The sequence below is a fragment of the Sinocyclocheilus rhinocerous genome, unplaced genomic scaffold (genome assembly GCF_001515625.1).
Source record: "Sinocyclocheilus rhinocerous isolate Xijiao unplaced genomic scaffold, SAMN03320098_v1.1 scaffold38, whole genome shotgun sequence".
Lineage (NCBI taxonomy): Eukaryota > Metazoa > Chordata > Actinopteri > Cypriniformes > Cyprinidae > Sinocyclocheilus > Sinocyclocheilus rhinocerous.
This window is the reverse complement of record NW_015666482.1, coordinates 232,058-244,288: the sequence shown is the minus strand read 5'-3', so window position 1 is coordinate 244,288 and position 12,231 is coordinate 232,058. Positions and strand designations below refer to the sequence as shown.

The window sequence follows — 12,231 nt, the reverse complement described above, 5'->3', positions numbered from 1 at the left end:
TACTCTCTCCGGTAATTCTGTATACATTATGACAGATTAAAAGAGAGAGGGAGCAGGCCTCGCACCTTTATATAACAACAATCTCATTGTTCCCAGAAGGTCAAACTCTGATACTCTCCAATTTTAAAATGTATTCATGCTTAATAATCTCAACATAATCAGCTCATATTTAGTCAAAACAGGATTAACCAGCAGCCCATTTAGTCTAATTCTGCCTGAGGTGTCTGTTTATCCATTAACGTAATTATTTTTGAAAGCGTCACTCTGAAGAGGCGCAAATGAATATACAACATTTTGCCTCATACCATCTTCTGCATTGTCTTGAATCTGTATTATATGATGCAGTTTTATGTACAGAGATGGTTACTGTATATATTAGAGGAGACCGGGGCTAGTTATCACAGAGGAAAGCTTGTCAAAGTCTAAACTGAACTGCCAAAAGTCTTGCTGAACTTGTTCTCAGGGTATTTTTCATAAAAGTCAGGCTGGGGTAGATTCATACTATATCATAATTGTATATAGTATTTATATACACGTACATACTGTTTATTGTCATTTTAGTTTATATAATATTTATAAAAATATATATTTTATATTACATTATTTTATTTATTTACAGATGTAATTTCATAATTTATTTTCTGTCATAACTGACATATACATAGAATTCGAAATGTATACATTGTAAACTGCACACTTGTTAATAACATGTCTGTACATTCATTTAAACAATTAAAACTTTTTTCTACACTTCTACATCTGTATTTCATTTTCTGTTTTTCTTATATTAGTGTTGTATTTCATCTCTACTGTCTTATTCCTATGTATGTCTGCACTATCATGTATGTCCATACTTTCTTCTGCACTTGAAGCTCCTGTAGTCAGGTCAAATTCATCGTGTGTGTAAACATACTTGGTAATAAAGCTCTTTCTGACTTCTGACTTCTAAAACTTATGTTCAATTTATTTTTATTTATTTATTTTAGTAGTCAAGTTTGTTTCTGTAGCCTACTTAAGGTGACTTTCAATAAATCTTGAGAAATATATTTAAATGAGAAAAAAGGTGTGACAACTAGCCCCGGTATTCCTTACCATTGTCCTGAATTATTTCCATATTCATATAGGCCTGTGCCATATTTACATACACTCCAATGTAGCGATTTCAACTAATACTATAGTAATACCATAGTACGTGTCCAAAAACGTCATAATACCATGGTGCAATCGCAGTGGTTATTTAAGAGCTCGCGTTGCGTTCTAGCTCATCGCGTCGCGTCCGCGTTCCTCCTGCGCAAACCCCAGGTTGCCGGTTGCCATGGTTTCCCGCATCACATGCGCGGCTTTCCTGTAGCCAGCAGCGCAACAAAAAAGAGAAAAGATGCCAGCTCTTGAATTCCCTGCCATTTTTACGCCCGCGAATTAGAGGACGCGCTCGGACACGAGAGGAAACAGACGCAGATGGTGGAATAGTGAGAAATCCGTCGCGTTGCCTCTGACGCGTTTGCGGATCATTCTTCTCAGCTGACGCGGCGAACCGGGACCGACTGCTGTTAACGTTACGCGCAAGATCGGGCCGAATTTTGCGCACATTTCACCGTCAGGAAATGAGTATAGAAATCCCCGAGGGCTTGACGGAGCTTCTGCAGAGCTTTACCGTGGAGGTCCTGAGGAACCAGCCGGGGGACCTGCTGGAGTTCGCGCTGCAGTACTTCACGCGTCTCAAGGAGAACGAGAGCCGCGGCGGCGCGTTTGGCAATGAGCACAATTCAGCCGCGCGAGCGGGGAAAGCCGTCAACTTCATCGAGGAGGCCATGCAGATCGACTCCGAAAACGGAGAGGACGAGGACGATGATGAAGAATTCGTAGGTAATGCATTCGTGCGTGCGTGCGTTCTTCCTTCATTCATTGCGACGCGTCCATCACATCAGCTAGATCACCGTTTATACAGACATCCTTCATAATGGATGCACAATAATGCTGGTCTTTTGTTCACTGGTTCATTTTTTTCCGTCAAAAATTGAGTGGTCAGCTCACTGCAGATGGGGGTTGGAACAAAAGACCAAGCTTAATTGGCTTTAAATGATATTTTTGTTATTGCACTTCCCGTTGTTGTCATCTAAATGTTCTAATTTAATTGCATTTCTTATAGAAGCTCTGGTCTTTATTCATAAAAAAATTATACAAGGCCGTGTGTGCATTAGGACAAAAATATTGGCACTAGGCCTTTTCCTGTATTGTTTTTTTTTTTGCATGCAAATGCTTTGTATTTCCATGAAGATGTGATGATGATGAAGTGTGTGTCATTCAGAGGGAGTATCAATTATGAAGCAAACGTTTTGATTTTGGACAGGAAGAAAGATGATTCCTGAGAGAAAACGGATCCATTAGGCCAATACTGTTTCATCTTGAATTGAATATTTTATAGGCATTAATATTCCATTTTATTGTAATGCATTATGAGTAATTTTTCTTTCTTTTCTTTCAGCTCCGGTTATCAACAGATTTGTCCGGAGAGCTTCTGGTGAGTTTGTCAATTTCCGGCAATGCAGTTCACGAGTAGTAAAGGAGTCAGTTTCAGTAATATGATTACCAACTCCTATTTTCAGGTGCATCTGAATTCATTCTCGGGTTCCTGAAAAGAAAAACTAAACAAAATTTAGTAAATTCAATCCAGTGCATTCATCACATAAATCCCATCTGCATAAGAGCTTTCTATGAAGATTTATATGGTTTCTTATATACTAGTAATTTATTGTTGAACCTGATTTTGTGGCCAAAGAGAACAAAAAGAAAAGTTCAACCAAAATATAAAATTGCTGAAAATTTACTCGCCTTCAGGCCATCCAAGATGTAGATGAGTTTGTTTCTTCATCAGATTTAGAGAAATGTAGCATTGCATCACTTGCTCAACCAATGGATGCTCTGCAGTGAATGGGTGCCGTCAGAATGAGAGTCCAAACAGCTGATAAAAACATCACAATAATCCACAAGTAATCCACAGCACTCCAGTCCATCAGTTAACATCTGGAGAAGAGAAAAGCTGCGTGCTTGTAAGAAACAAATCCATCATTAAGATGTTTTTAACTTCAAACCGTTGCTTCCGGGGAAAATATGAGTCCATAATCCATAATATTGTTTTCTCCAGTAAAAAAGTCATCTCCTCTGAATCAGGAGCGAAATCTGCACAGATCAAGCACCGTTTACAAGAGAAAACAGTCCAACACTGTTTTACACAAATATGCTGGGTGATTTTGATGTGAGAGGATAACAGAAGATGGATTTTTCACTGGAGGAAGCGTTATTATGAATTATGGACTTGTATTTTGACCAGAAGTGATGGTTTAAAGTTAAAATGCCTTAATGATGGATTTGTTTCTTACAAACATGCAGCTTTTGGCTTCACAAGATGTTAACTGATGGACTGGAGTGGTGTGGATTACTTGTGGATTATTGTGATGTTTTTATCAGCTGTTTGGACTCTCATTCTGACGGCACCCATTCACATCCATTGGTGAACAAGTGATGTACTGCTACATTTCTCCAAATCTGATGAAGAAACAAACTCATCCTAATCTTGAAAGGCCTAAGGGTGAGTACATTCTCAGCAAATTATTCCTTTTTGGGTGAACTATTTCTTTAACTTCTAGGCAGTTTACTTCAAATCCCCATCTTACAGAACATCTGGTTCTGGTTAATGACCTTGCATTTGTGGTCGTAGTGCCTTTTGTCTTGTTAACATACCATTTACTCCTTTACTGCTCACTGAGTGAATGAGAGAGCTAATGGTTTAATTGGCTAATGGCAGATCAGCTTTGTTTGCAGAAATAAAGTGTTTCAGATGCTGTGAAGTTCTGTCTCTCGTGGATCGCTAGAAACCACAAGTGAGGACGGATGGAGGGATTTTAATGTGTTGTGCTGACAGACCGGACTGAAATAGGAAATGAAGTCTGATAGTAATGGGGAAAAGTAGAAGTTTGGTGGTCAATTAAAAAGAAATGAGTTTATAGTGTCATGAAGAGGAGCATATTCAGTCCTTATATTGATGTGATACTGTAGATAAATCGTCCCGAACATATATCTGTCAGGCACTTTATTGTAATGGAAAAAGGCTTCTATAAACGCAGTGTTAAACGTTGTTCCCCATCTGGTTTATTTCATGTCAGGTTTGAACTCTGTGACTGAAAACAGCTCAGATCAGACCAGATGTGATCAAGAATGACATAAAATGTAGACTTGCACTAAAAGTTCGGGGTCAGTAAGGTATTTTTTTTGAAAGAAATTAATACTTTCATTTGGAAAGGACGCATTAAATTGATAAAAAAGTGATAGTGAAGACGTATTGTTACGAAAGATTTCTATTTCAAATAAATGCTGTTCTTTTGAACTTTCTATTCATCAAAGAATCCCGAAAAAAAATGTATCATGGTTTCCACAAAAATATGAACTGTTTTCAACACAATATATATATATATATATATTTCATGATATTACTGTATATTTGGTCAAATAAATGGAGCCCTGGTAAGCATAAAAGTCTAAAACTCTAAGAGAGTTTAAAAAAAAAAATCTTACCAACCCCAATCTTTTGAATGATAGTGAATGCTGTACATAGAGAAACGTAGACAAAACACAATTTCTGTGATTTTTGTAGCAGATCAGATGAGCTGAATACTTGAAATTAAGGACCAAATGTTGTGAAACAGGCCCCGGACTGATGTAAACAGTCTAGAGCTGTGAGCTAGATCCATCTAGACGGTTCCTGTACTTCAGGTCTGCGAGTGGAGTATGGATCTAGACGGTGGAGTCCTGGTCTTGTCATCTCTGCGCTGGTATTTATAGCAGGAATAGTGGAGGCGTGTGGGAGAGGAGAGCAGCCGATCCGCTCATCTCTCTCGCTGCATGCGTAACACAGGCAGAGAGCAGCGCTGCAAGCGCTTGGAACAGATTTCCCGCAAACTTTTCTCGAATAGTTCATCGAAAAATGAAAGTTTACACATTCACTCACCCTCATGTGGTTTTGAAACCCGGATGACGTTCTTTCTCCTGTAGAACATAAACGGAGATCATCTGAGCTTCTGTTTTCCAAACAATGAAATAACAAAGCATTGTAAAGTAAGATTAAAGTAGCCTATACAACTCTTGAACTGTAAAGCTACTTCAAGATAATAATCAATAATTTTATATTTTCAGTTTTTTTTTTGTTTTAGGTTCATTTTTAGTATTTTTGTTATGTGCTTTTGTAATTGTATTAGTTTTTTTTTAAACGACTGTTTAGGTTTAATTTATATTTATTCCAGTTTTAGTTTCTATTTTTAGGAATTTTAAGTGCTTTGTCATTTTTGTCATTTGTTTTCTGTTAAATATTACAATTTAGGTGTAACGACTGTTTAGGTTTAATTTATATTTATTCCAGTTTTAGTTTCTATTTTTAGGAATTTTAAGTGCTTTTGTTATTAGCATTTTTTTAATATAACTTATTATTTCAGTTTTAGTATACATTTTTATGTGCTTTTGTCATTTTATTATTTCATTTTAAATATTATTATTTATGTTTATTTCGGTTTCATTTTTAGTAATTTTGTTTTGTGCTTTCGTCATTTCGTTACCATTAGTTTCAATTTAATTTCTTTCGGTTTTAGTTTTTTTCATTTTCAGTTGTGTGCTTTTGTCATGTTATTTATATATATATATTTTATAATATTACTATTTGGGTTTAATTTATTTTTATTTCAGTTTTCATTTTTAGAATTTTATGTGCTTTAGTCATTTTATTATTTTAAATATTATTATTTAGGTTTAATTTATTTAATGTCAGTTTTAATCTTAATTTTTAGGTTCAATTTATTAGTTTCAGTTTTAGTCTTCATTTTTAGTCATTTTGTTATTTGCTTTTTTATATTAAGGTTTAGGTTATTTTATTTATAATTATTTTTACTTATTTCAGTTAGCTGTTAAAGCAACGTTTCTAATTTTAGATTTGATTTGATTAGACCCAAACCCAAATTTAAGTTATTATGCACTGAAAAACCTTCTTTCTTAGCTTAAATTGACACTATATTTTCAAGTTTGTAAAAGAGTAGCTTGGACAATCTACTAATCATCTCCTTTTATGTTTCACTAAAAAATTAAAAGTCTTAAAGGTCTGGAACAACATGAGGATGAGTATTGTAATTGTATGTGTTTTTAACCATTTAAACGATCCAATAGAACAGTGTTTGAAAGTAGACATTAAGATTCAGATGCTGATTAAATGGCTTGTTTTTATTTTAACAGGTTGCACAAAGCGCTGTATTTTAATTGCGCAGTAATGCGTTGTCTAGACAGGCTGGTTTTATTGGTTTTCGACTCTAATCCTGCTTCCGATTTACTGAATTCATTGGTCTCTGGACAGTTTGTGCGGAGGCGTACAACCCTGATGAGGATGAAGAGGAGAGAGAACCCAGGGTGAGTGGTCTCTCGAAACCTGCGACAGAGAGTCCCTCCACTTTTATGCATTTCTGTGGCATCTGCTGCACGGTATCCCATCATGCTTTGATGTGCCTTCAGGTCACTCACCCCAAAACAGACGAGCAGAGACAGAGGCTACAGGAAGCCTGCAAAGACATCCTACTGTTCAAAAACCTGGACCAGGTAAGATTATCAACCGTTTCTGAGAGAATAAAATGCAAGTTTTAGCTCATTTGTTTTCAGACAACCATTAAGATTAACATAGATGGTTTGTTTAGTTCCTGTGCTAGAGGCTACTGAAAAAAAAATGCTACATTTTTTTTGAAAAATTCTATAAAAATACAAAAAAATTGTCATTGTAATGTTCCAGATTTTATATGTACAGTATACTGTATATTTTTAATGTTCTTCCAAACCGGTGTTATTTTAGTATTATTTTAAAGTGTTTATTAATATTTTTGAATTAACTTTTATTTTTATATTTTCAGGTTCCATTTTAATTTTAAGTTTTATTTTTAGTTTTTTTATATTACTATTTAGGCCAGTTTCAGTTTTAGTTTTAATTTTTAGTAGCTTTATGTGCTTTTGTCATTTTTATGAGTTTTTTTCTTCCTTTTGTTTAATATTAAAGTTTACGTTTATATTATTTTTATGTCAGTGTTATATCAGTTTTAGTTGAGTTTTTATTTATTTAAGTTAGCAGCCAAGGCAGCATTTCAGTTTTGTCATTTTTTATAATATTTATATTTTATTTTATTCCAACTTTATTTCAAATAAAAAATGTTTAAGTTTTAGTTGTAGTTATAATTTAGTTATAATTATTTATAATTTGAGACACTATTAGAGTTTTTAATTAAAAGTTTAAATTTGTTTTTATTTTTATATTTTCTTTTCATTTTAATTTGTTAAAGTTTTTTTTTGTCATTTTACTTGATTTAAATATAACTCTTTATTAAATTAATACATTTTTATTTTAGTATTTTTTTTCAGTTAATGTATTCTATTTCAAGTAATATTTTTTTATGGCTTTAGTTTTAGTTAACTATAATAACACTGGGAACAAACCCAAATGTGTGCAGTTATTCACCTGAAATCTGTTAAATATCTCCTTTTACATTTGACAGAAGAAATAAAAATACATTTTAGCTGAACTCTCCCCTTTAAAGGGGTCATATGATGCTTTTTTAAAGATCATTATTTTGTGTATTTGGTGTAACAGAATATGTTGACAAGCTTTAATGTTCAAAAAACACATTATTTTTCAAATACTGTACATTATTGTAGGTCCTCTATGCCCCGCCTCTCTCAAACGCTTCGTTTTCTACAAAGTCCCTCCTTCAGACAAGTGCAGTCTGCTCTGATTGGCCAGCTGACCCAGTGCATTGTGATTGGCCGAACACCGCAAGCACTCGTCGGAAATGTAACGCCCCTTACCATAAATCTTGCAATCTTTCAAAATAAATGTAAAGACAGAGCCCGAAAGGGAAACAGAGTCGCGTGACAGACACAGTAATGATGCAGTACACAAGCCGCGGTTAAGACAGCTGACTCCACTGTGATGTGACCCCCTCTCTCTCTCGCTCTCTCTCTCACACACACACACACACACACACACACACACACACCAGATGCGCAAAACTCTGCATTTGAACAGTCAATAGCAAATACTTAAAACTAATAACAAAACAGTAGCTGATTCAGAAGCGCCAGATTGTCATAGCAAAGCCCTCTCCTAGGTTCACGAAACGGTCGTCCATAAAATGCATTGCTGTTCTGTTGTAAGTAATCTTAAAGATTCCTAAATGCATCTACTTTCGGAAGGCCAAATAAAGTGCTTTTGCTTTCGCACTGAAACACACACCGTCTCCCTGACATGGCTGCTTCAACACTAACTGCGGTTACTGAAACCACGCCTTCTTTCTTTGCGTGAACATTTGGGCCGCATTATGCAAATATTTCCACATAGTGAGGTAGATATGTGGGGGCGTGTTAGAACGAGCCGTTTTAGGGGGGCGTGGCAGAGTCTTAACTTTGATAAAGAATATCTCTTTGGTTTTGAGACTTTAGTCTTTGCAACTTCAGGGATCTTATCTATGCACAATCAGCTTGTAACACTCCAAAGAGAAAGGAAAACTCGAAAATAGTGTGGTAGATATGTGGGGGCGTGTTAGAACGAGCCGTTTTAGGGGGGCGTGGCAGAGTCTTAACTTTGATAAAGAATATCTCTTTGGTTTTGAGACTTTAGTCTTTGCAACTTCAGGGATCTTATCTATGCACAATCAGCTTGTCACACTCCAAAGAGAAAGGAAAACTTGAAATTGCATCATATGACCCCTTTTAAGACAAGAAAGGCTCATATTTTGCCCTCCAAAACCAACAGGAGCAGATGTCACAAGTCTTGGATGCCATATTTGAGAAGGTAGTGGTGACCGGAGAGCACATCATCGATCAAGACGACGATGGCGACAACTTCTACGTCATTGAGAGGTATAACGGATTCATCTTTGGATCTCGACGCTGGTGTTTAAACCTCTCAGACATCGATATCTCGTTGTGTTTCTTGCGCAGAGGAACGTTTGACATCATGTTGAAAGCGGACGGCACCACGCGGACCGTGGGCTCTTATGACAACCGTGGGAGTTTTGGAGAGCTGGCCCTCATGTACAACACGCCGAGGGCCGCCACCATCATCGCTACCTCACCTGGAGCCCTGTGGTGCCTCGTGAGTCATTTCTGTCATCATTCACCATGATTATTAACTATGGAAGCCAGTTTCCTCCCCGGATTATTTAAAAAACAAAAAACAAAAAGGTGGATGTGACTTTGTATCTCACGATTCTGAAAGTCAGAATCTTTCTCACAATTCTGACCTTACGTATATCTCGCAGTTCTGAGAAAAAAAAACAAAACTGAATTGTGAGATATAAACTCAGAAAAAAAAAGTCAGAATGCGAGATAAAGAGTCGCAATTACCTATTTAATTTTTTTAAATTTTGTGGCAGAAATGAGATTTCATAATTAAAACCATAAAATTTTTTTTTCGTGAAATAAAAAACATTAACTGAGAAAAAAGTAAATAAAAAATAATAATAATAACTTAAATGCATTTTATTTCAGCTACTTGCCAAGGCGACATTTCTCATTTACGTTTAAAGTTGAAGTACTAAAATAATTAAAACTAAAATTTGAAAGTAATAAAGGAAATAAAAGACAATAACACGACAACAATTTTAACTATAATGAAAATGAAAACATAAATAATAAAAATAAAACAATTCAAAATATTAACAAACTATACTAGTAATAACAAAAATAAATCTAAAATATCACAATCATTTACTCACCCATAACGGTCCAAAGTCGTACGACTCTTTCTTCTGAGGAAAAAAAACAAAACAAAAAAAAAGATATTTTAATGAATTTGCAGTTGCGTGAATTCAGCGCAGTTGCAGTGCATCATTTTCTAAACAACTGGTTTCGGCAAAAAACAACCTGGTATTTAAGTTCACAGTAAAATTAGATGCTAAATATCTTGTTTCTTTCTCCAAGAGCATCTCGTGTATTGTTTGTGTTAGAGCGCCCTCTGCTTTTCACAGAAAATACTGAAATTATAGGACTTTAAAGATTCAATCTCTCTTGAGTGTAAAATATTATTTTATTATTTTTTTGCTTAAATGTCTCTAGGATCGGTTGACATTCAGAAGGATCCTCTTAAAGAACAACGCAAAGAAAAGAAAAATGTACGAGGCTTTCATCGGGACTCTTCCTCTGCTCACGTCACTGGAGGTTTGAACACACACTTTTGCATTCATCTGGCAACTTCTACCAACATGCTATCTGCTAACTGTATTTTGTGATGTGAGTTTTTGTCTGCATGTGCAGTTCTCTTGTTGATTTTATAAATAAATGTGTCTCCTGTTTTCAGGTTTCAGAGAGAATGAAGGTTGTTGATGTCTTGTCGACCAAAGTGTACAACAGTGGAGAACAGATCATTGCTCAGGTTAGACAGTTTTGACACTAATAAACGTTTTTCTACTAAGATTTTTAAGTAATTATTATGGGTTCCTACAGTCATGAAAAACCTGGAAATGTAAAGGCCTAGACATTTCTTTTTCTTTTTTAGTTTATATTAGTGCCAAGCATCTATTTATTCTCAGCACTAATATATTTAATCAGATTGAGTACAATTTGTGAGTACAAACGCTATACAATTTTTAACAGTTTTTTTTATTACAAAAAAAACTGGGAAAAACTTAGAATTAATGGTTCATCCAATTTTAGTAATTTAGTTATCTGTTATAATATGTATAATAATGTTATAATATAATAGTGCTGTCAAACGATTAATCTCGATTAATCGCATCCAACATAAAAGTTTTTGTTTACATAATATATGTGTGTGTGCATTTATTATGTATGTATGCATGCATGTATGTATATATATATATATAAATAAATAAATAAAATAAATACACACACACACGCATGTATATATTTCAGAAAAATATGTTTATTTATTAAATACATTTATAATATACATTTTTTATTTATAAATTAGGGATATATAAAATATGTATTATTTGGTTATTTTATTTATACTATTTGGATGGTTTTCTTTTTTGCTGCTTTATCACTTTTTTAACTCTATAGAAAATGGCTACATTTGCGATTTGCAAATTGCCTTATTCTCTAGCCTATATAAGTAGCATAATGATTTATTCCTTTCTTTAGAGCTCTAAATTGTGATATACACACACACAATAAATATACACAGTACACACACATATATTATGTAAACAAAAACTTTTATTTTGGATGCGATTAATCGAGATTAATCATTTGACAGCACTAAATATAATATAATATCTGTTAGATTTTTTATAAGAAATTAATTCTTTTATTCAGCAAGGGTTAATTATTAAAATTAAAAATACTTAAATAGATTTATAAAGTGATTTATTTGTCTATTTCACATAAATGCTGTTTTCTGTGTTGTATTCTGTTACTACTAATAATAAAAGGGTTATTAAACAGCAAATCAGTATATTAGAATGATTTCTGAAAGATCACGTGACACTGAAGACTGGAGTAATGATGCTGAAAATTCAGCTTTGATCACAGCAATAAATTACGTTTTAAAATATATTCAAATAGAAAACAGTCATTTTAAATTATATATTTCACAAAAATTCAGCTTTGATCACAGCAATAAATTACGTTTTAAAATATATTCAAATAGAAAACAGTCATTTTAAATTATAAAAATATTTCACAATATTACTGTTTTTACTGTATTTTTGATCAAATAAATGCAGACTTGGTGAGCAGAAAAGACTTCTTTCAAAAATATGAAATAAATCTTACTGACCCCAAACTGCTACCTTGTTTTCACAGGGTGATTTGGCAGATTGTTTCTACATCGTAGAGTCAGGACACGTTAGGATCACTATGAAGAGGAGCAAAGTGAGTCAAACATGTTTGCTTTTACAAAGAATCAGCACAATTCGTTTCATTATGAATCTTAAAGGGTTAGTTCACCCAAAAATGAAAATTCTGTCATCAATTACTCACCCTCATGTTGTTTCAAACCCGTAAGACCTTCGTTCATCTTCGGAACACAAATTAAGATATTTTTGATGAAATCTGAGAGCTCTCTGACCCTCCCATAGACAGCAACGCAACTGAAATGTTCCCAAGTCCAGAGACGTAGCAAGGAGATCGGTAAAATAATGTGTCAGCTGCGTCACGCCAGATCTGTTTCCTACGTTGTTGTGATTTGATCTG

General features: G+C 34.3%; 1 protein-coding gene and 1 long non-coding RNA gene across 4 annotated transcripts in view; one reads left to right on the top strand and one right to left on the bottom strand.

Moving 5' to 3' along the window:
* Positions 1-1,119: 1,119 nt before the first annotated feature.
* The window catches only part of LOC107732287 (cAMP-dependent protein kinase type II-beta regulatory subunit-like), a 12,714-nt gene continuing 1,602 nt past the window's right edge, over positions 1,120-12,231 (top strand). For 2 of the 3 annotated variants that reach the window (XR_001638857.1, XM_016543562.1), the window contains exons 1-8: positions 1,120-1,866; positions 2,486-2,521; positions 6,392-6,630; positions 8,828-8,934; positions 9,016-9,169; positions 10,132-10,233; positions 10,373-10,447; positions 11,842-11,910. Coding sequence is in view for 2 of the 3 variants with exons in the window: in XM_016543562.1 (XP_016399048.1) it covers positions 1,605-1,866; positions 2,486-2,521; positions 6,392-6,630; positions 8,828-8,934; positions 9,016-9,169; positions 10,132-10,233; positions 10,373-10,447; positions 11,842-11,910 (1,044 nt within the window). In the remaining variant the exon portion in view is untranslated. The remainder of the gene's footprint in view (positions 1,867-2,485; positions 2,522-6,391; positions 6,631-8,827; positions 8,935-9,015; positions 9,170-10,131; positions 10,234-10,372; positions 10,448-11,841; positions 11,911-12,231) is intronic. The other variant, XM_016543563.1, reaches the window with a different exon arrangement.
* LOC107732289 (uncharacterized) lies at positions 2,528-9,824 on the bottom strand. Its single transcript, XR_001638858.1, has 3 exons — positions 9,792-9,824; positions 5,006-5,043; positions 2,528-2,632 (listed from the first exon to the last, which is right to left on the bottom strand). It is a non-coding gene; the product is annotated as an uncharacterized LOC107732289 (long non-coding RNA).